This window comes from Epinephelus fuscoguttatus, linkage group LG2 (genome assembly GCF_011397635.1).
Source record: "Epinephelus fuscoguttatus linkage group LG2, E.fuscoguttatus.final_Chr_v1".
Taxonomy (NCBI): domain Eukaryota; kingdom Metazoa; phylum Chordata; class Actinopteri; order Perciformes; family Serranidae; genus Epinephelus; species Epinephelus fuscoguttatus.
Window position 1 is genome coordinate 29,394,095 of NC_064753.1, and position 25,224 is coordinate 29,419,318.

General features: G+C 42.6%; 2 protein-coding genes across 3 annotated transcripts in view; one reads left to right on the plus strand and one right to left on the minus strand.

Moving 5' to 3' along the window:
* The window catches only part of pde3b (phosphodiesterase 3B), a 62,063-nt gene extending 45,090 nt beyond the window's left edge, over positions 1-16,973 (plus strand). Inside the window, exons 2-16 of one of the 2 annotated variants that reach the window (XM_049597121.1) lie at positions 1,875-1,925; positions 3,181-3,429; positions 3,908-4,059; positions 5,416-5,516; positions 5,623-5,854; positions 5,968-6,059; positions 7,145-7,308; positions 7,486-7,620; positions 7,958-8,069; positions 8,201-8,314; positions 9,038-9,237; positions 10,952-11,155; positions 11,406-11,567; positions 13,688-13,940; positions 14,032-16,973. In XM_049597121.1, the coding sequence (XP_049453078.1) occupies positions 1,875-1,925; positions 3,181-3,429; positions 3,908-4,059; positions 5,416-5,516; positions 5,623-5,854; positions 5,968-6,059; positions 7,145-7,308; positions 7,486-7,620; positions 7,958-8,069; positions 8,201-8,314; positions 9,038-9,237; positions 10,952-11,155; positions 11,406-11,567; positions 13,688-13,940; positions 14,032-14,258 (2,448 nt within the window). In that variant the 3' untranslated portion in view covers positions 14,259-16,973. The remainder of the gene's footprint in view (positions 1-1,874; positions 1,926-3,180; positions 3,430-3,907; positions 4,060-5,415; positions 5,517-5,622; positions 5,855-5,967; positions 6,060-7,144; positions 7,309-7,485; positions 7,621-7,957; positions 8,070-8,200; positions 8,315-9,037; positions 9,238-10,951; positions 11,156-11,405; positions 11,568-13,687; positions 13,941-14,031) is intronic. The other variant, XM_049597131.1, reaches the window with a different exon arrangement.
* Positions 16,974-17,621: 648 nt separating this feature from the next.
* On the minus strand, positions 17,622-23,890 carry LOC125901428 (vitamin D 25-hydroxylase). The gene is made up of 5 exons (XM_049597143.1): positions 23,585-23,890; positions 22,880-23,021; positions 22,152-22,784; positions 21,686-22,015; positions 17,622-21,063 (listed from the first exon to the last, which is right to left on the minus strand). Exons 1-5 carry the CDS (start codon positions 23,819-23,821, stop codon positions 20,846-20,848), a joined length of 1,560 nt encoding a protein of 519 aa, XP_049453100.1. The 5' UTR covers positions 23,822-23,890; the 3' UTR covers positions 17,622-20,845.
* Positions 23,891-25,224: the final 1,334 nt, after the last annotated feature.

A 25,224-nucleotide genomic window follows, 5' to 3' on the forward strand; every position in this document is an offset into this window, starting at 1 on the left:
CCCATTTTATATCATTGAGTAAACCGAAGACCCCTGACTAAGTGACATATGTGATGGATTTTTAATATTATATTCAATATAGCTTGTGTTCAGGTCTTCACTGTGTCACCTTATCCTGTGAGATTTTACAGGTTCAATTTTATATCTTGAATAATAATCTAAGCTTCAAATAATTTCAATTTTCTTCACAGAAATGACCAAAATGCGTATTTAATTTTAAAAAACAATGTATTTGTACAACTAAGAACAAATCAAGTACAACTAAGAGGAGTCTTACACAAATATAAATCAATTAAAAAACTACTCCAAAAAATATGTTTTTGGCAGGTATATAGATGAGCAAGGGTTGTGTTAGTGGAGTGCATATTTATTTTGTAACGCTGGGTGGTACATGGGCCGTAAATAAACTGGGTTTATTACTTATTTATTTAATTAGGTGGTGAATAGACTGGAGATAGTTGAATATTAGTTGTAATAAATTTGGGAATTTGTTGAAATGATACATGAGTTAAAAGAAGAAATGTAAGAAAGGGGTAGAGACATAAAGGTTTTACTTCTACCTACTCCTTTTTGGACACTTATCTTTGTCTTCTTTGTTTTTTATGATGTTCTTTTCATTTTTGGTGCGAAATAAAGTCATTCATTCATATCTATATCTATATCTATATATATCTATATATCTATCTATATATATATTTATATATATATATATATATATATATATATATATATTTATAGGCCTCGTGACCCCTGAGAGTACCCCCAGGTTGGGGACCAGTGCCCTGAAATAATGTGGATTTAGTCATTTTACTAAATAATAATATAGTATAATGTCTTAAGTTTCTGATATTAATCTGTTGTATAATCTGTGACATGCTGTGATTATTCCTGACATCATGATGACTGGCTCAGATGTGACAGGGGAGGAGAAATGTGTTTACATGTTAAGCTGAGGCTGCTGCTGTTTGTGGAGGTGCTTTTCAAAACGAGGCCTAATCCTCAGTGTCTCTCCCCCTTGTGGTGTGGGGGTGAGAGTGCAGGCGGGCTGCTCACAAGAAATGTTCGCTGATCTGTTGGATTTCACACAGAAACTTGGTATATTTCTACGCATGAAAACATGAAGGTGGACCTGAAATCACGTCCTGTTGTCGCTGCATGATTTGGAGTCAGATTCTCTTCAAATAGTAGCAGATGTTTCCAGTTGTTATGCTGTGAAAAGTAAAAGATTTGAGTGCTTTAACTGAAATGCATGTTAGTAAAATCGGTGAATGTGCAACAGTATAATTTGACTGTGTAAACAGTCTAAAGTTAGCTGCTCTCTCGACTATATTTCTGTATTTACACTTAACACTTATTTCAGGTCCAGCAACTTAGTGTTACACAACCTGCTGCAGCTTTGACTGTAACGTGTGAGAGCTCCTGTTTGGTTACCGACAGATAGCGTGGAAATGCTGCCGATTGACGTAGTTGGAGCCAGATAAGATCTCACAGCTCCATTGTAGACGCACCACGGTGGTTTTAGTGGTTAGCTTTTCTTCTTTTGCTTTCAGTGAAGGGCCTCCGTCTGCTCTCGCGCAGGCAGCGTGCGTTAGCATACCTGTAGTGGAAAGTGCATCGTGTGGTGCAGGAAATCCTTAATGTAAACTGTTACTACACCGTGTGTTTAGATAACGGGCAGAATAGACGAGCAGGAGCTCTGTCGCTCCGTTGCTGACCTGCCAGTGCCCTCACTCTGAAGTCATAAAGCACAATGTGGAGTATAAGTCAAAGCCTGTGCTCTTCCTGTGTGTATACACCTCATATTCTCTATGGCACAAACACATACAATGATGACATTTGACTGACAGTTTGTGTGTCTCTGTTTTGTTTTTCAGATGATCCTGTGGGACTGGGATCTGAAACACTGGTACAAACCACAGTATCAGGTCAGTACATGTGCATGGTTCATCCAGGTAACTCACAGGTGTATTCAGGCCCACCTGCAGAAGCTGTCACCTCTGGGACATGCAGCTCTTTCGCTTACATTTTTTTTGGTGAGGCAAAATCCACATTGTGTAAAACCTGGCATACAGTGACCTTGGCATTGTTGGCATGCCACATTTTATCTTACACAGACATTCTTTGTCTTGTTTGAACTATTTGCGTAATCTGTCAAAGAATTTAGCTCCCACAGACACAGAATCATTATTTGTTCCTGATAGACGGAGCCGAGCCAGCAGGGACATTTTCCCTTATGAGAACTGCCCTAAGGTGCTACACAGCCTATTCTGTGCCACACTGCTCTTACATTTTATTTAACTTCAGATATAAACATAGCACTCTGGATATATAGTGAATTTTCCTCCCACTTTACTGTAGTTCAGGGGTGCTCAAAGTTTTGATGACTGAGTGCATATTTAGGGAGCCAGCATATACTGTATGTCGCAAGCTGTCCACCAAAATCGCTAACGTTAGCTAATAGCACTAGCATTGATAAAAGAGCCTAATTCCTGTGACACTCATGGCCGCTCTTATGGCAACGGTGCTGTAGTTGTTCTCACTGTTTTTGTTCCTACCGCAACGCCATTAACCAAAACATCCTTTTGAGTTAGCAGCAGGAATCAGTAGATTTTCACGCTGTCTGCTGTCCATAAGCATTTTCATAGTTCTGAGATCCTCCATTTTTATTGTGTCCGCTAGGGGGGTGCCATATCATCTTGTTCACGATAACACTGGTACAGTTTTTAATATATGTAAAATTCATAGGGTGATACTCGCAATATTTCGACTTGTTGACATTGATGTCATACGGCAACAACAAGCATGGCTGAAAGCGAAATTATTCCAGACTCTGCGGTGGTTCCAGAAAGAGGAGCAGCTTCAGCAGCGTGTAATAAACTATGGCGTCCTGAATGTTTTATGACCAGCCCCGGACGTCTCAGACTCTTTTAGCGAGATGCCGCTCAGAGGGAACTCATTCAGTGGCTTGTCCGGCAGCAGCACAGCGTAGGAGGCAACTAGTCAACACTGTTTCAGACCATAAGCGGAAACTAGGGCTCTTTTATATATATATATATATAGGTCACATGTTAACAAAACTGTACCACAAACATTTTGAAAACAACACTACTGCAGTGTATTTGCTGCCCTGTTCTCTAATCTGTGTGTGTGTGTGTGTGCGTGCGCGCATGCGTATGGCAGGGTGCTGTGAGCGGCAACGGCGTGGATCTTTCAGTCATCAACGAGGCCAGGAACCTGGTGTCAGACCTGCTGATGGACTCGTCTCTGTCGCCACACACCATCTCAGCCCTGCGCAGCATCTCGAGCCTGATGGGGACATTTTCAGGCTCGTGCCGCCCCAGGGTTAACCCCTTCACCCCCTTCCCAGGTTTCTACCCCTGCGACGAGGTGGAGGACTCTGTAGAGAGGAGCGACAGGAAAAGCATTAAGGTGGGCAGAAGCGTTACCACTGCACCAACGTAGTATGAACATGTATCCAGATGAGCAACAGGCCAGTCTTGGTACTGAAGAAGTCCTGATATGACAACGTAACACACAGCAGCAGTTTCTCATACCGTGAGAAAGAATTTTACAGCTTTGCAAAGCTGTCAGAGTGGCATCATTTTATCTTGATGATCACAAGGTAGATAACAGATATATGCCATTCGCATACTTGACCACATAGTACGTTGCCAGATAATGTTGCCCTGCCTTGTGGTAGAGTTGAGTCAGTTTAAACATATTGCCCAAACCAGCCTTCTGTTGGCTTCGTCATCTTTAGACGCTGTGCGTGTGTCTGTCTGAACGTGGCCCGAGTTCACAAACGCTCCTATCTGTTTGGTGTGTTCATGTTTATGTAACCCAGCCAGCATCTTCAGTTTGTGTATAAAACACGTATCTATACTGGAGACTTCCTTTTCCGCATCAGGGTCTGAGCAGCAGAAACAGCCTCCCCACCCCTCAGCCCAGGCGGAGCTCCACCTCCTCCTCGTGCTCCACACTCCCTCCTCTTGACGCCGCCTCTTTACGCTGGGAGCGCAACAACGGCAAGAGACCCCACCCTGACCTCAACTTGACCAGGTATCAACACAAACACGCCTCACCACCTTCCAGAAACACACACACCGACTTCAGAAGTGCTCACACACGTCATCTGGGCTGTACCCTGATTCTGCCCGGCTTTCGGTTAGATTAATGGCGAGTCCTGCACGGTGTGAATAATGTGACTGTAGTGGAGCCGTGATCGTCCTCAGGTGGCTCAGCAGCACCTGTGCACTCTGAAATAAAGGGTGATTTTTATTTTTATTTTTTGTCAGCCTGAAAAAAGTTATGAATGGGTCTCAAGGAATCATCTTCATTATTAAAACAGAAATAGTGCACTTCAGAGAAACCAGGTCAGCTGTGTTATAAACATCTGTGTTCAGAGGACCAGGTGAGAAATGTAGATCACAAACCAGATTTGATTTAAAACTGTGAATGTTTTTTCTCAGAGTTTACTTTTGCATCCTGTGTTTCAGTGTTACTTTAAGTGCCAGAGTCATTCAATATATGTTGGATTAGTTACGCTAAACTATTACAAAGGTATTCTGGGCTTTGTAAACATGTCACTCTCTTATTATTACTTGTCGTCTTTGTCCAAACTGCAAACTCCAAACAAAACAAAACACAGCCGCTTGCAGGTTTGGTTTGCAGCCTTTGTTGTGGTTTGCAGATGTTTGTGTGAGACTAAGAAGCTCAAAGTTAGCAAGCTAACCCACAAACCCTGCTATTATCAACTGAGAAACAAAGAGAATGCAGATACATTAACATTTTATTAATAAAACGATAGAAAATGTTCATACATGTAAAATGGATATTGTCCCAATTGCCGAAACCGACTGTGCCTCGGAGTTTGATTTGTAGCACTCTTTCACCCACAAGCAAGAAACTGTGAGAACCTGTGATCAATCGCTTTCTCTCATTGCATACTTAGACATCAACATGCACCTGTGAGTCCTGTGTGAGTTTGAGCTTGCACAGAGAAACCAAAAGCAGGAGTTGTTAACACGTCATAGTGTCTGTGTTCGTATTGTCTCGTCTCGTCTATGACTAAAAGCAAAGAAAGATCTGCATTTAAAACATTTAAGGAATGAGTATAAGCGGATTATAGTAATGGCACCCACTGTTTACATGCAGTTAAGTGACTGTAAACAAATCCATCACGCAGAGATCAATTTTCTCCAACAATAAACTTGGTGTGGACAGTGGTGTGTAGTGTATATATGTCTCCACATGATGGCAGTAGAGACCAGCTATGTATGATGCAGCTGTGCTTCTTTGAGTTTAAGATGATCAGGTTCTTTTTGTTACAGAGTGCTAGATGACTGACTTGACAGAGGATAGTTCTTTGTGCACATGATGAGGCAAAACGCCTGACGACTATGTTCTGTGCTCCAGCTCAGGTCTGTCTAACGGGCCCAATCCAAACCTGCTCACGATTCCCAAGCAGAGGTCTTCCTCTGTCACCCTCACCTACCACGCAGGGCCCAGGAGAACCGGTGAGGCTTCACCACAAAACCTCCCACTGACACTACATGTGAGTTCATAGCTCAAGTTCTGACTGAATCTCATGCCTCTCTCGTTTTTTCCCTTTGTCCTCTCCAGGCGCATCTCCGAGCCTCAGCCCAGTCACGTCACCAAGCCACAGTCCTCTGCCAATAGGTGTGGGTTCTTCATCGTCCCTCGTCACTCGATCACCTGTGGAGTTCCCAGACACGGCTGACTTCCTGACAAAGCCGAGTGTCAGTCTGAACCTGCACAAGCCCTTGGGCTACACCCTCAGCTCGCCAGATTTCCAGCAGGCCTTCCGTAGCTCCACCTTGCCTCTCTGCACCAGGTGAGACCTGCAGCGCTGAAGTGTTACGTTACTGTGTCTTTCATGTTTGCAATTATAGCAAAAGATATACTGCAGCTGGTCATATCTGTGATTGTCGTGTCTGTGCATTCAAGCTGTGGTCGTCAGATGCTCAAGGGAGGTTCCAGCGGTGACACAGGGGACTCCTATCAGCCATTTACAAGTGAGGCTCAACGTGGCCGATCAGGTAGGTACATTAAGATGTTCTAGTTAAGACCACCTAAACAGAAACCAAATCAAGACCAAGACCAGACTGGTATGAGTCCCACACTGCATGACACACATATGATAAAATGTGGGACATGCAAACCATGGGCATTCTTCAGAGTGATCTGAAAGATCTACATTCCCAAAATACCCACAAAACAAATGAAAATGAAATTAATGAAAAAATGAAATTTCTCTTTCATTGCCATACTGTATACATACATGTGTAAGTGCACCACGAGAAATGTCTAGATAAAATGATTAAAGGGTAGAGCAGTGGTGAATTTTTTTGTGTGGGAATTTTCCTTTGTTTTCTGTGAGCATACAAATACAGACAAACACTATAAGGAGCTGAATACAACCATCTTTATTTAACGCCCTTCTTTTGCACAGGCAGTTTAGTCATATCCATGAAGTTATGGTCTTAAGATAAAGTCCTTTCTGTCTGAGGCTGAGACAAGATTGAATAATGCGATTGAGTCCGAGACGATCTTGATACAACACTACAACGCTGATTTAATGCACATTATATGGTGTAATGGGGTGGTGGCAGACCAGTCAGACAGTGTTTGAGATTGAAAGATAAACACTTCTGTAAGCAGTTTAGGGGGTTAATGCTGCCCTCTGCTGGACTCCAAATATAATGCAAGTTGATGCACATGTGAAAGAATGAACACTTCACATTGTTTCACAAATTTTCCCTGTTATATTCCAAGTAAGGGTTGTATTTAGAAAATTAAAATTTGTGAATGTAAATTTTGTAAATTTTGTTGAACACCTAGACTTCTAGTTTTGAAATAAACTTTGTTTTCTCAATGGTCACCTACAATCACTATGGACCATACATTTTACTTGTTACCTGTTTTAGGCAAATCAGTTTTATTTTCATAAATTAAATTTTCTTTTCATCTCGACAGTATATTGAAAAATATTTTTAAAAATTATTCGAATTCACTTTAAAATTCAGATACCTGAAAGTAACCTAGTAATGCAAAGTAAAAAACTAAAGTGTTGACATGTAGTGTCTGTGTGTGGCTCTCCGTTCACTCTGCTCTGTGTTCGCAGCAGGTGAAGCGCTGGAGTTCACAGGAGAGCCTCTGATCAGGGAGGAGAGCGTGGAGGTGGACGTGTCTGGGGACGGGAGGCCAGACGTTGCAGGGAACCAGGTGCAGGCAGAGGAGGAGAAGGAGAAAAAGTCGAGCACAGACCAGCAGACTCAGGAATCAGAGGTGTGCTCAGTCAAGGGGCCTCGCACTGATTCTGGGTTCAGGGTTTTTACATAGGGACATAGTTTACCTAGTGTTGCTCTGAGTGATTAAGCATGTACGGATTCAGGTTTTCGCCAATTTTGTCAATGGAAAATCATACCTGTGCTAATCTCTGTGACAATTTCTGATTGTCTCCAGGGTGAGCAGGAGTTCAGAATAGATCCTATGCTGGAGGACCATGAGGCTCTCATGGAGAGGATGAACACCTGGAACTTCCAGATCTTTGACCTGGTGGACAAAACAGGAGGGAAGAACGGGAGGATACTCAGCTATGTTAGTACAACACACACATAACCGATCATCTCCTGCGGTAGTATGTTTTAATTGGTCGTGCTGCCCACACCTAATGAATCTATTGAGAAAAGAAAACTGTAATTTCAAGTGGGATGTAATGGTTATTGCAGTCTTCATGGCCTGTTAGCAGCACTTACAGCCATTTAGTCTAAATTAAACATGCCCAAGTCTGACTGTGTTAAGTATTTTTAAAGATATACTGTGAAGGATTTTCTTGAAAAACAATGTGTAGACTCATACAGAAGTTATCCCTCTCAATCATCATTTCTGAGCCACTAGAAGTGTGTTTCTGTAACCCTGGTTTGTGTCTCCTCAGGTGACATACACCCTTTTCCAGGATACGTGTCTGTTTGAAATTTTCAAGATCCCTGTGAGGGAGTTCATGTCATACTTCTGTGCTCTGGAAAGTGGCTACAGGGACATTCCCTGTGAGTATTACACACACGTTCATATATATACTTTTTAATGTGTTGTCCCAGCATGTGTATGTGATATTACAAATGAGTGCTAATGTATTGTACATGGTAAAATAGACTGATCTAAACTATTGTGCTTCCAGATCATAACAGGGTCCATGCTACTGATGTGCTCCACGCTGTCTGGTACCTGACCACTCGACCAATCCCTGGGTTCCAGCAGATTCACAGCGAGCATGTGACAGGAAGTGACACAGGTAAACATGAGTGGGCGCATAAACTCATCAGTTATAGATGGTTGTTACAGTTTGTGGGGTTATAATCCGGCTGTAAAACTGTCATTTTAGGCTGAATGCATGATTACATTATGTAATCTCTTGTGTGTGTTACAGATGTCAGCCAGTGTCGCACATTTTGAGTTGTCTGAGGCCTGCTCACAGGAACTGTCTTGTCTGATCGTATCAATGGATAGTTTCTAAAAAATAAAACCTTCTAAACGTGGCTGGCGTGTTGCGTGTTGCAGACAGACCATTATTTGGCGCGCTCTGATGTCAGAAATACAGTGATAATTCTGACGGATTTTGTTGTGGCTTTTAGTAGTTTCCTCTCTTATAGGATGTGGCCTACAGTCTACAGCACGCAGATGGTTTGGTTCAAAACGCAGAGGTTGCCAGGCTCGTCTCTGCTGATGATATTTTAGCTCCATTAGAAATTACCTGAGGCTTATCCACTGACGTCCAACACTGAGGCTGCCAGAACAGCTGTCATTTGATAAGAGGGGTCAGAGAGAAGGGGATGAGGAAATGGCAGTGAAAGGAAATTGGGTAGAGCAGAGAACAGAGCAGGGTCTGTGTGCGTAGATTCACCGGTTTTGCATTCATTAGGTTTTGCTGATTTTACAATGACTGTGTGGATGTGCATCTTATTTTTCATCACTGTGACCTCCACTGACATGCATCTTGTTTGTTGTCATGTTCCAGATTCCGACAGCGGGATCTCTCCAGGCAGGATAGCCTACGCCTCCTCCAAAAGCTCCTCCATTTCAGATGACAGCTATGGCTGCTTGGCCTGGAACATACCTGCCCTGGAGCTCATGGCCCTTTATGTAGCAGCTGCAATGCACGATTATGACCATCCCGGTCGCACAAATGCCTTTCTAGTAGCCACTAATGCAGCTCAGGTACACTTGCAGCTTTTATTGGTACTTTGAAGTGTTGTAGATTGAATTGACAAACTTGTTTTAGCTCAGTGGAACACCTAAACACACTGGTGTTTACAGAAACAGAGGATCACATGTTCAAAATATGGGTTTATGCAAAATGACATTTCACCACAACTGTTGTTGCTGTGTCAGACCACGGAGCATTGACTCAAGTAAGTAAATGAGTGAGATTAACTTCCTCTCACACAATCTGGCACTGTTCCTGTGACCCCTGCCAAACAGCATGTACACCCAGTAGGGTGATGACACCATGAACATTGGTCCTGCTCTGTACATCAGGGCAATCCTGGTCTAAATATATCACACACTGGTGGATATCACCGTCTCTATCACACCTGTACATTACATACATGCGCATTTTCCAAGCTGTACATACAACTACACAAGTACACACAGTGTTTCCATGGATAATAATAAAGTACTATAACATTATGGATCCTGCATTTGCTGCAGTGTCAGCATTTATCCTTTTGTCTGTACTTTCCCCTCTAGTACAGTGAGAGACATTGTTTGCAACAGGTTTGCAACTTGCCCTAACAGGAAGACAAATATCAAGGGCACATGTCACCGCTGACGTCTTGTCCCCGAGACAAGCCCTGTGTACAAACACAAAATCACATGGCTGTCTCGCGGCGGCAGCGACAAAGTCTCTCAGAGTGGCTCCTGGTGGATGCTGCGTGGAAAACTGCCACTCAACACAAATAGTCTTGAACGCACATGCACTGAGGCACACAAAATAGACTGCCTGCATATCCAGTGCTTTTTCTTTGAATCATTACGTAATCTTTTTTTTTTTTTTTTTTCCACGTGCCTCTGTGTCAGTTTGGCTGCCTCATGTTGCATTTGCGGAATTAGAAACAGTTCACTTGAACTGATCGTTTGTCTTCCTGTGCCATGAGTATCCTACAGAAACCCTACGTTTCCAGTTTTCCAGTTAATGTTTAACTTCACAGTCAGCATTTCCCTCAGATGAATTTTCCCTCCATACGTCATAATGCAAAGCCAACATACACACTGTATAACTGATGCAATGTATCTGCTCAATGGAGGCAAATATACAAGATTAACACAAAGTTAAAATGATCTCTACAAACTCTGTCTCAAGTGGAAATCATACACAAGATGAACTCCACACCACATGGCCAGTTAATCCCATTGTGCTCTCTCACTGTGGTCAGTCGAGTAAATGAGGGGTGAAAAGGTTAACTGTGTGCCCCAGTTCAAATATTGTATTTTCTCAACATGACCAGTGATAGCGATGGCACTGTCTGGCTTTTGTACCTAGAAATTGGGTTAAGCGAAAAGAGAGGAAAACCCTGAACCTATTGATTGCTAATGATGTTGACAGTTGTCTGTTAAAAGGATCTTTTAAGCCTTTCGTGGTATCTAATGTCCCCGTAACTGCTTTAAACCTGCCTCTCCCCTCAGCTATACTCGCACTTGAGCCCTGTTGCATTTCTACTTTCATAACCAAATACCCTCATGTCCTTTTTATCTCATTTTATTGAGTGCTTGCTATTTTTAAAGCCATTACAAATTGTGTAACACATATGCAGACGTGTTATGTAAGCAAATTTATTACTGACATTTTCGAGGAAATTGTAGGAATCTTCTGAGCGTGTCATCTTTCCCCCCTCTCTCACCACTTGGCTCTTCTTCCTGTGTGGTGTAGGCGGTGCTGTACAATGACAGGTCGGTGCTGGAGAATCACCACGCTGCGTCCGCCTGGAGCCTCTACCTGTCCAGGCCTGAGTTCAACTTCCTGGTCAACCTGGATCACGTGGAGTTCAAGCGTTTTCGCTTCCTCGTCATCGAGGCTATACTGGCCACAGACCTCAAGAAGCACTTTGACTTCCTGGCTGAGTTCAATTCCAAGGTCTGAGATGGAGAGATCTGAACAGATTACTGAGTTATATGATCAGAATAGATGATTATTGATTGATTGGTCCTTTCATTTCTGGCAAAATATTGATTGACGCTGAATATATTTAACTTTGTGGACCTTGACCTAATGACTAAGGAGCAGTTGGGAACCACTTCCTTTTAAGTTTAGTTGAGCAGAATGCTGGATAATGTGTGCAGCATAAACTAGTTGTGATTAGTCATCCACCTTTGTTTGTTAACAGGTTAATGATGTGAACAGTCCAGGAATTGATTGGACCAATGAGAACGACAGACTGCTGGTGTGCCAAGTGTGTATCAAACTGGCAGACATCAATGGGCCGGCCAAAGTCCGTGACCTGCACCTCAAGTGGACAGAAGGCATCGTCAATGAGTTTTATGAGCAGGTACGGACTGCATACTAATGCTGCAGAGTGTGTTCAGTAAACACAGACCCTTTCATTCTGTCTTTGGAATTTATTTTTTTAAATTTAAGTTTAAAAAAAAAAAAAAACCTAACGTAATTCCCACTACAAACGCCTTCAGAGGGAATACATGACTGACACATTTATATCAAAACATCAAGGTTACACGTCCAATAAACAAGGACATACATGAAAAAAAGAAACATTAAGGGAAAGAAAAAGGGACGAAAAAGCAGAGATTAATAAATTTAGTGAGCTCTAATAATCCTTCTGTAGCATATCCCAGAGATGCAAACTTAAAGGAGCTATATGTAAGAAATCTAAAGCAAATAGTCGTAAAATCCTCCTAATATGTCACAGAGACTAAGGAATAATGTTCATATAACATACTGATCTCACCGACAACAATAGTACAGCCAGAATATTCGCATTTAAAAAAATATTTTACAGTCCGCAATTCCTGTTTATGTTTTGAATTTGTGTTTTGGCCTGTTGCGCCACTCACCGCTGTCTACCAGTCACGCAGTCAGTAGAGCAGACACGGCTCGTGGCAGTATTTTGAATTTGAGTGCAGTAACCGTTTTGGCCACATTCTTACATACAGCGCCTTTAAAAAAAGGTATATCAGTTAAAGGCATGCTAAGCACCGTTGGGTGTCACTTCTGTTTACGTTCAACAATGTTATCAGACGCAACGTAGCTAGCTCGTAGCTCGCTCCAACCCTGGATTTACACACCTGTTCAAGGGATAGTGCACCCAACATGAAAATCCACCCATTATCTACTCACCCATATGCCGATGGAGGCTCAGGTGAAGTTTTAGAGTCCTCGCAACACTTGTGGAGATCCAAGGGGAGAGGGGGTAGCAACACAACTCCACCTAATGGAGGCTTACAGCGCCCCAGGTTCAAACGTCCAAAAACACATAACTGAAACCACAAAATATCTCCATACTGCTCGTCCGTAGTGATCCAAGTGTCCTGAAGCCCCGACATAAAAAGTTGTTTGGAAAAACGTCATTTGAACTCTGTTTTTAGCCTCATTGTAGCCTGTAGCTCTAACTGCCTGTCTGTGCACCACGTTGACGTGTGCGCGCTTGCGCAAGACCGTGAGACATGGGCACCGTCTTCATGTGTGTGCTTGCTTTCGCTGGTCTCACGCTGGCTGATTGGTGCAGCCTGGACCCAAATGTTTTTGTTGCCATTTGCGGAGCCCTGGGCATATTCAGAGGACATGTAGCTAGCGGATCGTGAGGAGATATTTGCTATATGTGACAAAAACTTCCCAAGCTTGTGAAGACTTAGAGAGCCTTTAAAAGACTGGGAAAAGGTCTTTTAAAGGGGATCTGTTATGCTCATTTAGAGGTCTATACGTGTATTTTGGGCTTCTACTAGCACATGTTTATATGCTTTAATATTCAAAAAACAGTTTCCTTATACTGTGTGCTGAAACACCTGTATTCACCCTCTGTCTGAGATGCTCTGATTTAGCACCTGTCTCTTTAAGCCCCTCCTGAAAAAGCCCAGTCTGCTCTGATTGGTTAGTGTTTCTGAGTCTTCCCTCTTTTGGTGTCTCTGCACTGTTATTACAGTACAGTTGACATCAGTGTGTAGCTACATGTAGCAGTGTAGGCTACATCATGTAAACTATTGCAGTAGTGTGCCTGGAGTAGACAAGCTTATGAAGAAATCTGTTTGAGCTAGTGTCAGCTTGTCTTGAAAGTAGGAAAAAAAAGTTTTAAACAGAGTATTCCGATCAGTCTGAGGCCTGAGGTTTTTGTTCACAGGGATTACTTTTACACAAGTTTACCCCATTATTTGAAACTTTGGCCACGTTTAATATGAAAATCCAACAATGTAACACACCGGTAATATATGTGACAGAAAACAAGGAAAAGTAGAATATTTAAAATCTGAGCAGGACAGTTCAGTCTTTATTTTCCTGCACAGGAAATATGACTCTCTTCATGATAAAAGAAATAAATTGGTCATAAAGTGTGACATCAGTAGCATTCTGCTCCTTCTGCTATTGTATCAAGGCTCGTCCCCAAAGACCTGTGTCCCTGAGATGTTTTTAACCATAATCTTTGTTGTTAATCTGCAGGGTGATGAGGAGGCGAGTTTGGGATTACCCATCAGCCCCTTCATGGACCGCTCCTCTCCGCAGCTGGCAAAGCTTCAGGAGTCCTTCATCACTCATATTGTAGGACCACTTTGTAACTCCTATGACGCTGCTGGCCTACTTCCTGGCTACTGGATTAATGAAGAGGGATCAGATGAAGACGAAGACGAGGGCCAGGTTGACACAGACACAGATGAAGATGAGGATGATGAGCTAGAAGATGAGCTGGCACCAAGTAAGACACCAGCAGCACCGTCAAGTTTAAACGATAAAAGTTAGCCATACTAGATTCTCTGAAACATTTCTTTGTGTTTTCGTCTTCGCAGAAAGGAGGAAGAGCCGCCGCAGGTTGTTCTGCAGCATCATGCAGCACCTGACGGAGAACCACAAGGTGTGGAAGAAGACCATCGAGGAGGAGGACAAGAGCAAAGAGCTCGGCATGCAGCAGCAGCCCGACGGCCTCCTCCCCAGCCTGCCAGCCAGCCTGCCCACCTCCCCGTCAGACGACATACAGGTCATCCAGGAGGAGGAGGAGGGGGAGGAGCGTCAGTAGCAGGAGGACGAAGGAAAGAGCAGAAATGCGTGTAAAAGAAGAGGAGAGGCAGTGCGAGGACGCGAGTCCCTCAACCAACTGCCTTTCACCAACACAAACAGACATGAGAAACACAGACAAATGCACATAATACACACTTTGCTCCCTCTCTCTCTGACACACACACACACACATTGAAAGATTCACTGTGCAGACACTCAGATGCTTAAGCAGTCAAATTGTTTTTGGAGAAACAAAAAGGCCTTACTACTGTGAGCGGATCCTTGCTGCAATGGTGGGAGCCCAACTCCTATGCACTTTCACCCCATGGAGAGTCGAGTGCACCCAGACTTGGTTAAAAAAAACGGTGCAACAGAAGAAGAAGAAGAGTGCGGACTGGGGGTCCAGCATTAACTTGCCCTCCATGGTGACCCGGCTGTGATGCTGCCTTGAATGCAAAAGCGCTTACACCTCCCTTAGGTACAAAACAATTCCTGTCTATTTAAAAAAAAAAAAAAGTTAAGGTAGAGGAAAAATAATGAAGCAAGCGACATCATGAAGCGATCGATACCCTTTACCAAAGTGAACAGTTCAAACACGGAAAAGACAAGAGACTGAGACTGTTTCAGCCTCAATGTCAGGTATATTTTTGAATTATATATATACATATATATATATCAAATGTGCCTGTCTGAACCTTTACTGAGTCCATACTGGCCCAGAGCCTCGGCTTGTGTAGTTCTCTCTCCTTGCTGGCGACACGAAACACTGTATCAGACTCAGTCACAGAGACATTATATTGAGATGTTGACTGATTAATAGCATTATATCTGCATCATGTTTGATGCTTTTACTCATGTGCACCACCCGTCTTTTTTTTTCTTTGTTTTTTTTTGGATTCTTTAACTCTCCTTGCTTCATTTTGTCTGAGTGTGTGAATATTTTTGGCGGGAATGTGATAAGAGAGAATGAGTAGGGAGAAAGAGAGCACATTTTTAATTATTTTAGTATGTTATTTGTGTGTATGTTTGTGTGTCCTTTCAGCAATGGCTGGTTTCTAATCAGTGAAATGTCCTCTGGTGTTTTAACATTGAGATCAGGAGTGTTATTTCGATGAATGGATTCTTCATTTTCCTTTTAGCAAGTATTTTCTTTTTTAAAGGTTACTCAGGATTCACGCAAAGTTGAATAATTATTTTGCAAGAATTTATGTCATTGATATGAAACACACAAATCTGGGTGACTGAAGCAGTTTGTAATCTCTTTAATGAACAACTTGACTACAAACAAATTCAAGCAATTGAAATCCTCTGCGTCGGAGGAGCATACAGTATATGCTGTCTCTCTGCGATTCATACACTGTTTGCATAACCTTTTTACAACCTCACTGGAGAAAAAGCTTATCTTGATTGTCAGCAGACTGCAAATGACACAGTTTTGTAGCTCTGCAACAGTACATTAGGTAATATCTTTTTTAAAATTCAATGTACAATCTTTGTTTTTAAACAAACAGTACGTCTGCTCATCTGTGTTTCAGTCAGCAGGCAAACACTGATGTTTAGACACATTTAAAGCTCACCCAACTCTCTTTTTCCTCATTTTTTTGTTTTGTTTTTGCCAAACCCATAACTCGGCCAGTGTGTAAAGAAGGGATCCAGGGTTCATTTCACTTTGGTTTTGTTCATGACGTGCCACGAGGCAGGTTAAAAAAAAAAACTACTAGTTTTCTATTTTTGTCTCTAAGAACTCTTGGCATTCCACTAGAATAAGATGTTTTATGAAAGGGAAGGCACAGTTGTTGCCTGTAGCTCCTTTATCACCTTATTAAATCATAATCTCTGGAGAAAATGTTAAGTAAGCAGTGTAAATCAAGATAGTAATATTTAAAGACAAAAAAAATAGATAAAAGTGTGCACATTTTAATACCAAACAAGTGTTTAGCCGCTGTACAAAAGAGTATGTGCATATAAATATATATTTTTTAAATAATCAAATGAATGCATCTGTTTTCTACACGCAGCTGACATATTGTACATTGAGATCCTGTAATAACCATTGTGTTTCCAGAGTTTTTATCTACTTCTATTTACAGATGTGGAACTGTGGGGTTTGGTGTTTTTGATTTTTTTTTTTTTTTTTTTTGTCACTTGGTTTCAGCCTCTCCCTGTTCTGTATCATAACCACTCTTGTATTCTTCACGATCTCTCTCTCTCTCTGTCGACCCAACTAGTGCCAAACTTTACCTACATACAGTAGTTTTGTGGGCTGTGATTCGCTGATCGGCACAATCTCTCTGGGCTCCAGTACTGTTCATGCAAGAGAAACACCTCGAGTCAAATGTTCCACGCGGGCTCAAAGTGGCAGTGACAGTGGCAGGAGTCAGAGTCGGACTCAGGTCAGAGCCATACACATTCTGACAACTCTGTCGTCTGGTTTTTGTTTTGTTTTTTCGTTCACATGGACCCGTGCTGGATCATAAAGCCTCGGTAGCTCCTGACCCGACATGTTCCGGCTCATTAAGTTGTAAAAGTTTGTTGGCTTCTCACTGTGCAGTCTTTCAAACCACAGTGTCCTCTGATGATTGTGCCATAAATACATCTATGAATGGTTGTTACCCTTATGTAGCATCAATATATGTACGTTTGTCTAATGTAACCATTCACCCTTATCTACATTCTGGGGGCAACTGATTTTTGTTGTTATTTATAGCTGTCATAAAACACCATCCCTAAAGTATCACAAGTTCTCATTGATTTTTATTGGTGTGTGTGTCTGTGTGAACTTTAAATGTACTGTATACACCAATCAGCCAAAACATTAAAACCACTGACCGGTGATGTGAACAGCATTGATGGTGTTGTTACAGTGCAATGTTCTGCTGGGAGACCTTGGGTTCTGTGGGTTCTAGCAGTGGACCCCCCAGCAGGACAGTGCACCATGCCACACCACTAAAACTGATCAGCAGTGACCTGAGGAATGTGACAAAGAGCTCAAGTAGTCAACCTGGCCTCCAAATACCCCAGATCCCAATCTGATCAAACATCTGTGGGATGTACTTGTACCCTACCTCACAACCCACAGGACTCAAAAGACCTGATGGTAACGCCCCGATGACAGGTGCCAAAGGACACCCTCCAGAGGTCCTGTGTCCATGCCTTGACAGGTCAGAGCCAGGTCCAGTCCAGGAAGGACCCACTGTGGATCGGGGGTACCTCTTGGGTACCAGCACGTCCCTCAAATGTTCAATCAGGTTGGGATCTGGGGTATTTGGAGGCAAAGTCGATGCCCTGAGCTCTTTCGAGAGGTGGAGCGTGTCAAGTAGCATCCACATGAATGCCAGGACCAAAGGTTTCCCAGCAGAACATTGCACTGTAGCAAGATGATGAATGTTATTTACTTAACCAGCCAGTGGTTTTAATGTTTTGGCTGATTGGTGTATGTATCACTGCTTTCTTTTTGTGTTCGTGCCACCCCAAACAACCTAAGAAGAATAACATTAAAGACCCAAAACCAGGGATACTCAGAATGTTTTGCCCGGGGGCCACTTATGCAAAATGACAGGAGGCCAGAACCAAACAAAACAATTGATTAGTATATAAAACCTTTTGACGTGATGGCCTCACGAGCCTTTGCCAAATGGCAAATCCAGTAGCAGCAAGCAGGGGTCTTGGATTTGAGGACATTTCATGGTTTAGCCCAGACTGATGTCGGGAGATCTGGGGAATCCTCCACTAGCACCTTATGTTTTTTTTTGGTTTTTTTTTTATAAACAAGCTCTGCTTTGATGCTTTTTTAAATGTACTATGGCACCCTATTTACAGTCAAAGTACAAGAAAAAAAATCTCAGTGTGAATCAATATATTTTTATTGTGAATTTGAAAAATGGTCAGTGGGCCACCCAGCACCCTATCATGGGTCAGGTTTGGCCCACAGGCCATAAGTTCACTGCCCTTAACACACAAAATGTATCTTAACACAGGTGTTTCCTCTTACAAGCCTGATGACACCTCCCATTAGGACAGTGCGGGTGTAGAGAAACTGTCAAGATTGCACTTGATATAATGGGATGCCATATATTGGCATGATACCCTGGATAACTCCATCCACCTTAACCTGAGCAGAGATGTACTCAGCCATATTAATGAATTATTATAGCTGCTATAATAAATGTTTTTACACTAAAGGTCCAGTGTGTAAGATTTAGTGGCATCTAGCGGTGAGGTTGCACAACTGAAACTTCTCCCATGTGCCAAGTGTGTAGGAGAACTATGGTAGCTGACATGAAAACATAAATGGCACCATCTGGAGACTGGCTTGTCTGTTCTGGGCTACTGTAGAAACAGCATGGCGGACTCCATGGAAGAGGACCTGCTCCATGTGTTGATATAAATGGCTCATTCTACGGTGATGAAAACACAACACTGTCATTCTCAGGTGATTATTATTATTAATTGATTATTAATACAGTTCCCCTTGGAGCATCTTTCAGCATATTATTTTGGTCATCAGTGTCACTTTGGGTTGAAGCAGGAGTCTGTTTTTGGTGAAGTTCTTAAAAGATAGAGTGTACTGCCTCCCCAACATCAGACAGCAGACAGACAAACACAGTTATGAACGAAGTGGAGTATTTAGCAGCTAAAGAGCCAGAGACTGGTTGCACAAAACACCTCAAATTATCTCTTTAAGTATGACACTTAGGGCAGAATTCCTCCTTAGCCGAGGGACTTATTTAAGGATGTTGCACAGATTCCCTTAATATTATAGTTACAATTACAATTTATTTATTTAAGGTAGGGACAGTACATATTAATAAACATAGTACAGTAGTACATGTAAATATGCCAGATTGTAGCTCATGGCTAATTTCCATCTGTCGTCCCTATGTTTTCTTAGTTAAGGAATAACAATAAGGCATCTACTGCATTCAAAGAGATTATTAGCATGGGTTTATTTGGTTTATTTGTGATTGTGGGAGGAAACCTGTGATGAAAATTAATTCAGTCAAATCCACAGTGTAAAATCAAAAGCAAATCTATTGGCTTCTCCTAGTTGCAGAACTTTAGTAGAACCTAGTTGCCTTACTTTAGTTGCTGAAGACTTTTGTGCAATGGTTTAGGGATCCCTTAAGTATAGGACTAAGAAAAGGAGAAAGCCTTGAATACTTATGTGAACATGTAAAGAAAGGTTTAAGGGTGTTTTGTGCAACCAATGTTATTTTGAGGAAAATCCTAACTTAAGGTGTTTTGGGTAGCCGGTCCCAGATATTCCCCTCAGGTTAATTGGTAAACTGAGATAAAATGAGAGTGATTATCAAACTTCACCAGGTCACCTTAAACATGACTCCAAATGGATGCTGTTTTCTGTGTCGCCCCAATGTGTGAATAGGCCACTATTTGTTAACACCATGGCCATATCATGGTTATTCTATGTCAGTGTGCTTACAGCTTGTTGCTCTGCCCCCATGTGGACACAAAAAGAAGATAAAGCACATCATGTATTGAATTCCCATTGCACTTCCCAGTGCAAAGGTGGGGGAGGTAAACTCAGAACATGAGTGACACAGCTGATTTTTACCTTTCTGAGCACACAGGTTTTACAGCTTGTGATAACTAACGTTTGGTGTCCTGAGACTTGAGACACAGAATCAAAAAGCTGTATCCTATTGGAATTATTCTGCAAGTACTGGATGAGACATTCTGGGTACAAATGTGTGGAAGTAATAAATATGACATCTTTACACATTTCAGAGTTCAGGTTTAGTGATTCAGCAGCATCTAAAAGATGACAGGGCAAGTTTTAAATATAAGAAATACTTTATGAATACACAAAAAAACTCATATCACCAGTATTGCAAAAAAAGGACAAACTTTAACCTTACACATAAAAGCAGTACTGTGTTAGTACTGATAAGCACCATTTAGCAGAAATCAGTGTTGCATAGTCAGTTTCTAGAAATCCACCAGGGTTGCATTTGTCTTCTGAGAGACACATTTTCCACAAAGCGCTATCCCTGGAGGAGGCGGCAGAGTCAGTCCAGATGATGTAAATCTTGGCCCACATCCAGCTCCAACACACAGCGTCCAGAACCTTCTTGGAAAGCCCTATTTCGCCCCACACGTCCAAATTAGTGGCGTCATTTGTCTGACCTGAAGCTGTCCTGAGTAGGCAGGGCTATGAACCACCATAGCTGTACTTCCTATCAATCATTGACGTAGACGTAACCCATCCCACCGCACCAAGGTTCACAGACATTTCATTTTCTGGGCTCCGCGCAACTCTGAACTACTGAGAACTAAATCAATAGCCACCCGAGTGTTCCCAGAATGTCCTTTCAGCACCAAGTCTTTGACACCTCCCCTGCTGCATAAAAGTATTGTGCAAACATGCATATTGCTCAGTAAAAGTAAACGATAGTAACTGAATAAACTGGAACACGTGTCCACATGCAGAGAGCTTCTTTTGTCACTTAAAGTCCTTTGGAAAAACTATGACGCTACAATCAAGAGTGATGCACTCTTATGCACCTGTATCATGTGATTGCATTGCTGTGCAAAATAGTAAAATTCTGGCTTGAACACTTGAACAAGCTGTAATAAATTCCTGCTCGCCTACTTGTGATAAGGAGTGTCTCCAAAGCAGGGACTTCTCTGCTGCCTGCGGACGGCACAGATGGAGTACGGTTTGGGCTGTAAGGTCATGCCCAGTTTGGGAGTGACGGTGGGAACGGCTCCTGGGGGGAACTGAAGATGAAACCTCTGTAGCAAAGTGGTGAAAAAGAGGAACATCTCCATCCTGGCCAGCTGCTCGCCCAGGCAGCAACGCCTCCCTGAAAAGAAAAAAGAAAAAATATTTAATTTAGATTCTCTCATACACACACAGGGACAACATCTGGCTGATTCATTCAAGTCCTCAGAAACACAAAAAGGCTACAGATGAGGAAAAACGGGTTTAACTGAGGATTGTGGGAGCTCTTCTGTATGCTCTGTGGAAATGTCCTGTGATTGATAGTTTATGAGAACAGGAACTTAACCAAAATGAAAATCATATGCTACAGCTGAAGCACACACATTTATCATCTAATTTGTACACACATTTGTTTTGAATTTAAGGATATTATGGATGCTACCACCAGTAAACTGAGATCAAAATGGATTATATGGAAAATTAAAATGGTACTTCTCCTTAAAATCCAAAGATGGCTTTGTTTTCTATGTAAATATGATGTATGTATGCAGATAATCTAAAGGGGTTAGTTGTTGGTACTAGGTGTTGGTTGAGTTTTCTGTTTGTGTTGATGGCTTGGCAGCATCTGACTATGTAATTACGTGCCAGTTTCACTAATCTAAGAACCCAAAGCAATCAAGTCAATTCTCTAGATTTTTAAGTTTGATATATGTCTCACAGCCACAATTATTTTCATTAAGTACGTTAAACGTAAAGAGACTAACCCAGGGAGAATGGCAGGAAGGCCTCACGCCTCACAAAGTTGCCATTGCTGTCCAGAAACCTCTGTGGTGAGAACACCCCCGGGTCGATCCAGTACTTCTCATCGAAGTGCACAGAGTAGAGGTTCGTGATCACCATGGTGCCTTTGGGAATCGTGTAACCCTTGACTTTTGCGTCCTGGGAGGTGGCACGGAAAATACCAAGTGGGACAATGTTGCAGAAGCGAAGGACTTCGTGCAGGACAGCTTCCACGTATGGCATCTTCTGTTTGTCCTCCAGAGTGGGAGCCCTCCCGTTGTACAGCACGCTGTCGATCTCCCTGTGCACCCTCTCTTTGCAGGGAAAAAACAGACACCATCATGCATTTATTCATGCAGAACACTATATAATCATTAAATTTAGAGTATCAAATCTCACATAAGAAGTAAAATGTTCTCATACTGTGATGATGCTTTGACTATAACTGACCTTGTATGTTTGGGTAGAGAGCCATGTACAGCATGGCCCAGCGCAGTGTGTTAGTTGTGGTCTCTGTGCCGGCAATGATGAGCTCTCCCACTGAGTAGATGAGGTTCTCGTAGGAAAAAGAGGAGCTGGGGGAACCCGCGTTCTGCTCCAACTCATCCAAATAGGCATCCACATAGTGGCGAGGTGCCTGTGGCACCCTGCCCTGTGAGAAACCCTTTATCACCTGCAGTAAGAAGTCATACACCTCAGCAGCATTGTGGAACAGCTTCTGGTGTTTCCCAAAGGGCACATACTCAATCCAGGGGAAGGCGTTGTAGAGGAGGGCCCAGCCGCTCACTGCTAACTCCACGTTCTCACTGAATATTTCGATCATGTGCTGGAAGTTGCGGTCGTCGTAAGTGAAACGCTGTCCGAAGATGATGAGGTTGGTGATGTTGGACACAGCGTTGGTCACCAGGTGTTTGGGGTTGAAGGGCTTTCCCTTGTGCTCATCTATGGCATCCACAAAGAACATGCACTCCTCTGAGATCTTCCTCTCAAACAGCCTCTGTCCACTGCCAAAGTAACGGAAAGAGTTGCAAGCCAGTTTCCGGTGTTCAATCCAGCCTTTGCCATATTTACAATTGAGGAGTCCTTTGGAAAACACAAGAGTTTTATCATTTATCAAGTCAAGTTCAGTTATTCAGCAACTGTTGCATGCTTTACAATCTTGTAATTAATCATCTTACCACCCATTTTGGTCATTTTCTTGAATAAAGGCAGCGATGGACGATCAGCAAACACCTCGCTCTGATGGTAAAGGCACTCCCTGACACAGTCATATCCGTTTAAGACCACTGTCAAGATGCCTCCCAGATCGAGACTGAAGATCTGCATGGTACAAATTACAACATGAGCACTGAACTGTGCAATTTTTTTTGCACACACATTCATGCACATGAATGCCTGTCAAGGAATGTGAGCTTTATACCACAATTGAAGGCATGCTGAAACATTTTGCTCCTCTTAATAGGCAATAGTCTCCAAAATGTGCTTTCATGCAGAAAACTGAGGATGAGTTGAACTTGATTGCTTGAGTGAATGACCCTCTTTTAAGGTTCTCTCTCATTTTACAGGCACATCAAGCTCTGCACAACTTTAAAAAGCAAAATGTGCCACCAAAAGCAAGTCTGTATTTTTTTTGGCAGGAGGCTTTAATTTAGGGGAGCCCAGATGCTGCAGACAGCCAAATGTTAGGGCGAGCCTCTTTTGTTCCTTTCATAACACGTTCCCAGTGTGTGTGCGCGCGCGTGTGCGTGCATGTGCATGTGTGTGTCATGTAAGTGTGAAACCTCTTTCATAAGTTCATGCACTGCAGTTTGCAGTGCACTCGATTAAAAAGCTGCAGTTTATATGAAAAAAAAAGCGTTGCAGGCTGAGCCCGAGTCATTTACCTGTCCATGAACTTCGCTCTGCTTCTTGAGGAAGACGTGCGGCTCGGTGGCCAGAGACATGATGTTTCCTATCACAGGGATGGGAGAAGGACCAGGAGGAAAGCCTGGGGGTCGTCTCTGCTTGACGAGCTGGCGAACCAGCAGGAAGGCGAGGAGGGCGAAAGCCAAGCAGCCCACACCGAGCAGAGCCTGCGCGCAGGACACCGGCACCAGAGACGGCGATTTAATTGAAACCATCTTTCCCACACAAAAAAAAGTCTCTCTCTCACTGCTAACCCACTTCTGCTGACTTCGGCTTCTCCTCAGAGGAACTGAAGCACATATGTATCATCTTGCACATTTTCTATCCCCCGCCTCTAAGGCTAAGATTGGCCAGAAAAAAAGAGAGTCAACTGTGTGTGAACTTTGTTCTGCTCTTGATCAATAACCCGGATCATTTTTTTGGTGCTTATTGGGTGGAGATTTTTGGCTGCTTTTAATGAATCTACAGAGGGGGCAACACACCAAACTCACAAAGTCTCTCTGCACTTCATCAAAGCCCATTATTAAAGTTGTAAAAACTCTGAGACATGAAAGTTGTTGGCTGAAACAAACGTGCAGAGCAGCTCTTAGATGCATAAATAACACTTGCACGAGCAGTAGCCTAATTGACATCAGAAAATTATATAGGCCTAAATATGATTTCAATATATCATATTACGGAGGGGGAAGCTGGGGGTGTATTAAACAGATGGGCACAGAGCAACCCATTGTTTCAAGGAAAACAGACAAAACATGCTCACACAGTCTGGAAGCAGCTTTCTCAGTAGGGAGGTGAGAGGAACATGCTGCTGCTGCAGCTCAACAACAGGTTTGGAGAATTTTGAAATGAGTGAAATGTGATTCTAGGACCCTAAAAATAATCTTTGCCCCCCCAAAGACTTGGAATTACAGGACAGTTAAAATTAAAGTAGATAGGGTAATGTTTAAGATCTCCAGTGTGGGGTTCAGCTGTTTAAGCAAAGCAAAAGCACTCACATGCAATGATAAAAAAGATGCTTTGTCAAAATAAATATAATTCTCATGATGAAAGCAATCAAGGTTTGTTGGTATTTTTTACTGGATTGGTATATAAAAAATGGAAAAGAAACAAAGTATTGGAAGGTTTAAGAGGGTCAGTGAGATGGTTAATTAACTTAGTTAAATCTTCATTTTTTTTACACTAAGTAGCAATGACTAAAGTGTCAAATGTAATTGTAATTTCAGCTGAATGTGCTGAATCTCAATCGTGGTCAAAGTGACTACTGCAGCTGCAGGTCAGGTTATCTTTTAGATAAACTGTCTAAGCTAATTTTCAGAACTGGTGAGCTAAAGATAAACCAGATAAGCACACAAACCAAAGGTGGTGGGAGCCAGTCTGCGGGGAGGCAGACTGACTGCTGATAAGGTCACAGGCAGTCAGAGCAAGTGTCGCACGGGGTCACTGCCCAGGTGAGCAGAGCCTCCCTGATAACCCGACTCCACCCACCATGGTTCTGCAGAAGAGGCTAGAGGAGCCTGTCAGCAGAATTGTCACAATGTGGGAGATCACTTCAGACTAATACAGCGATCTGCAACATGTGACTTAAAACACGTGTGGGCCAGGGGCATAAAGTGGCATA

Excerpts from the sequence above, each read along its gene's own strand:
- LOC125901428 (XM_049597143.1), bottom strand. The coding sequence starts at position 23,821 with ATGGTTTCAATTAAATCGCCGTCTCTGGTGCCGGTGTCCTGCGCGCAG. Across the intron at positions 22,016-22,151 it reads TCTCTACCCAAACATACAAG|AGAGGGTGCACAGGGAGATC; the intron begins GTCAGTTATAGT and ends TTCCCTGCAAAG. Across the intron at positions 21,064-21,685 it reads CTTCCTGCCATTCTCCCTGG|GGAGGCGTTGCTGCCTGGGC; the intron begins GTTAGTCTCTTT and ends TTTTCTTTTCAG.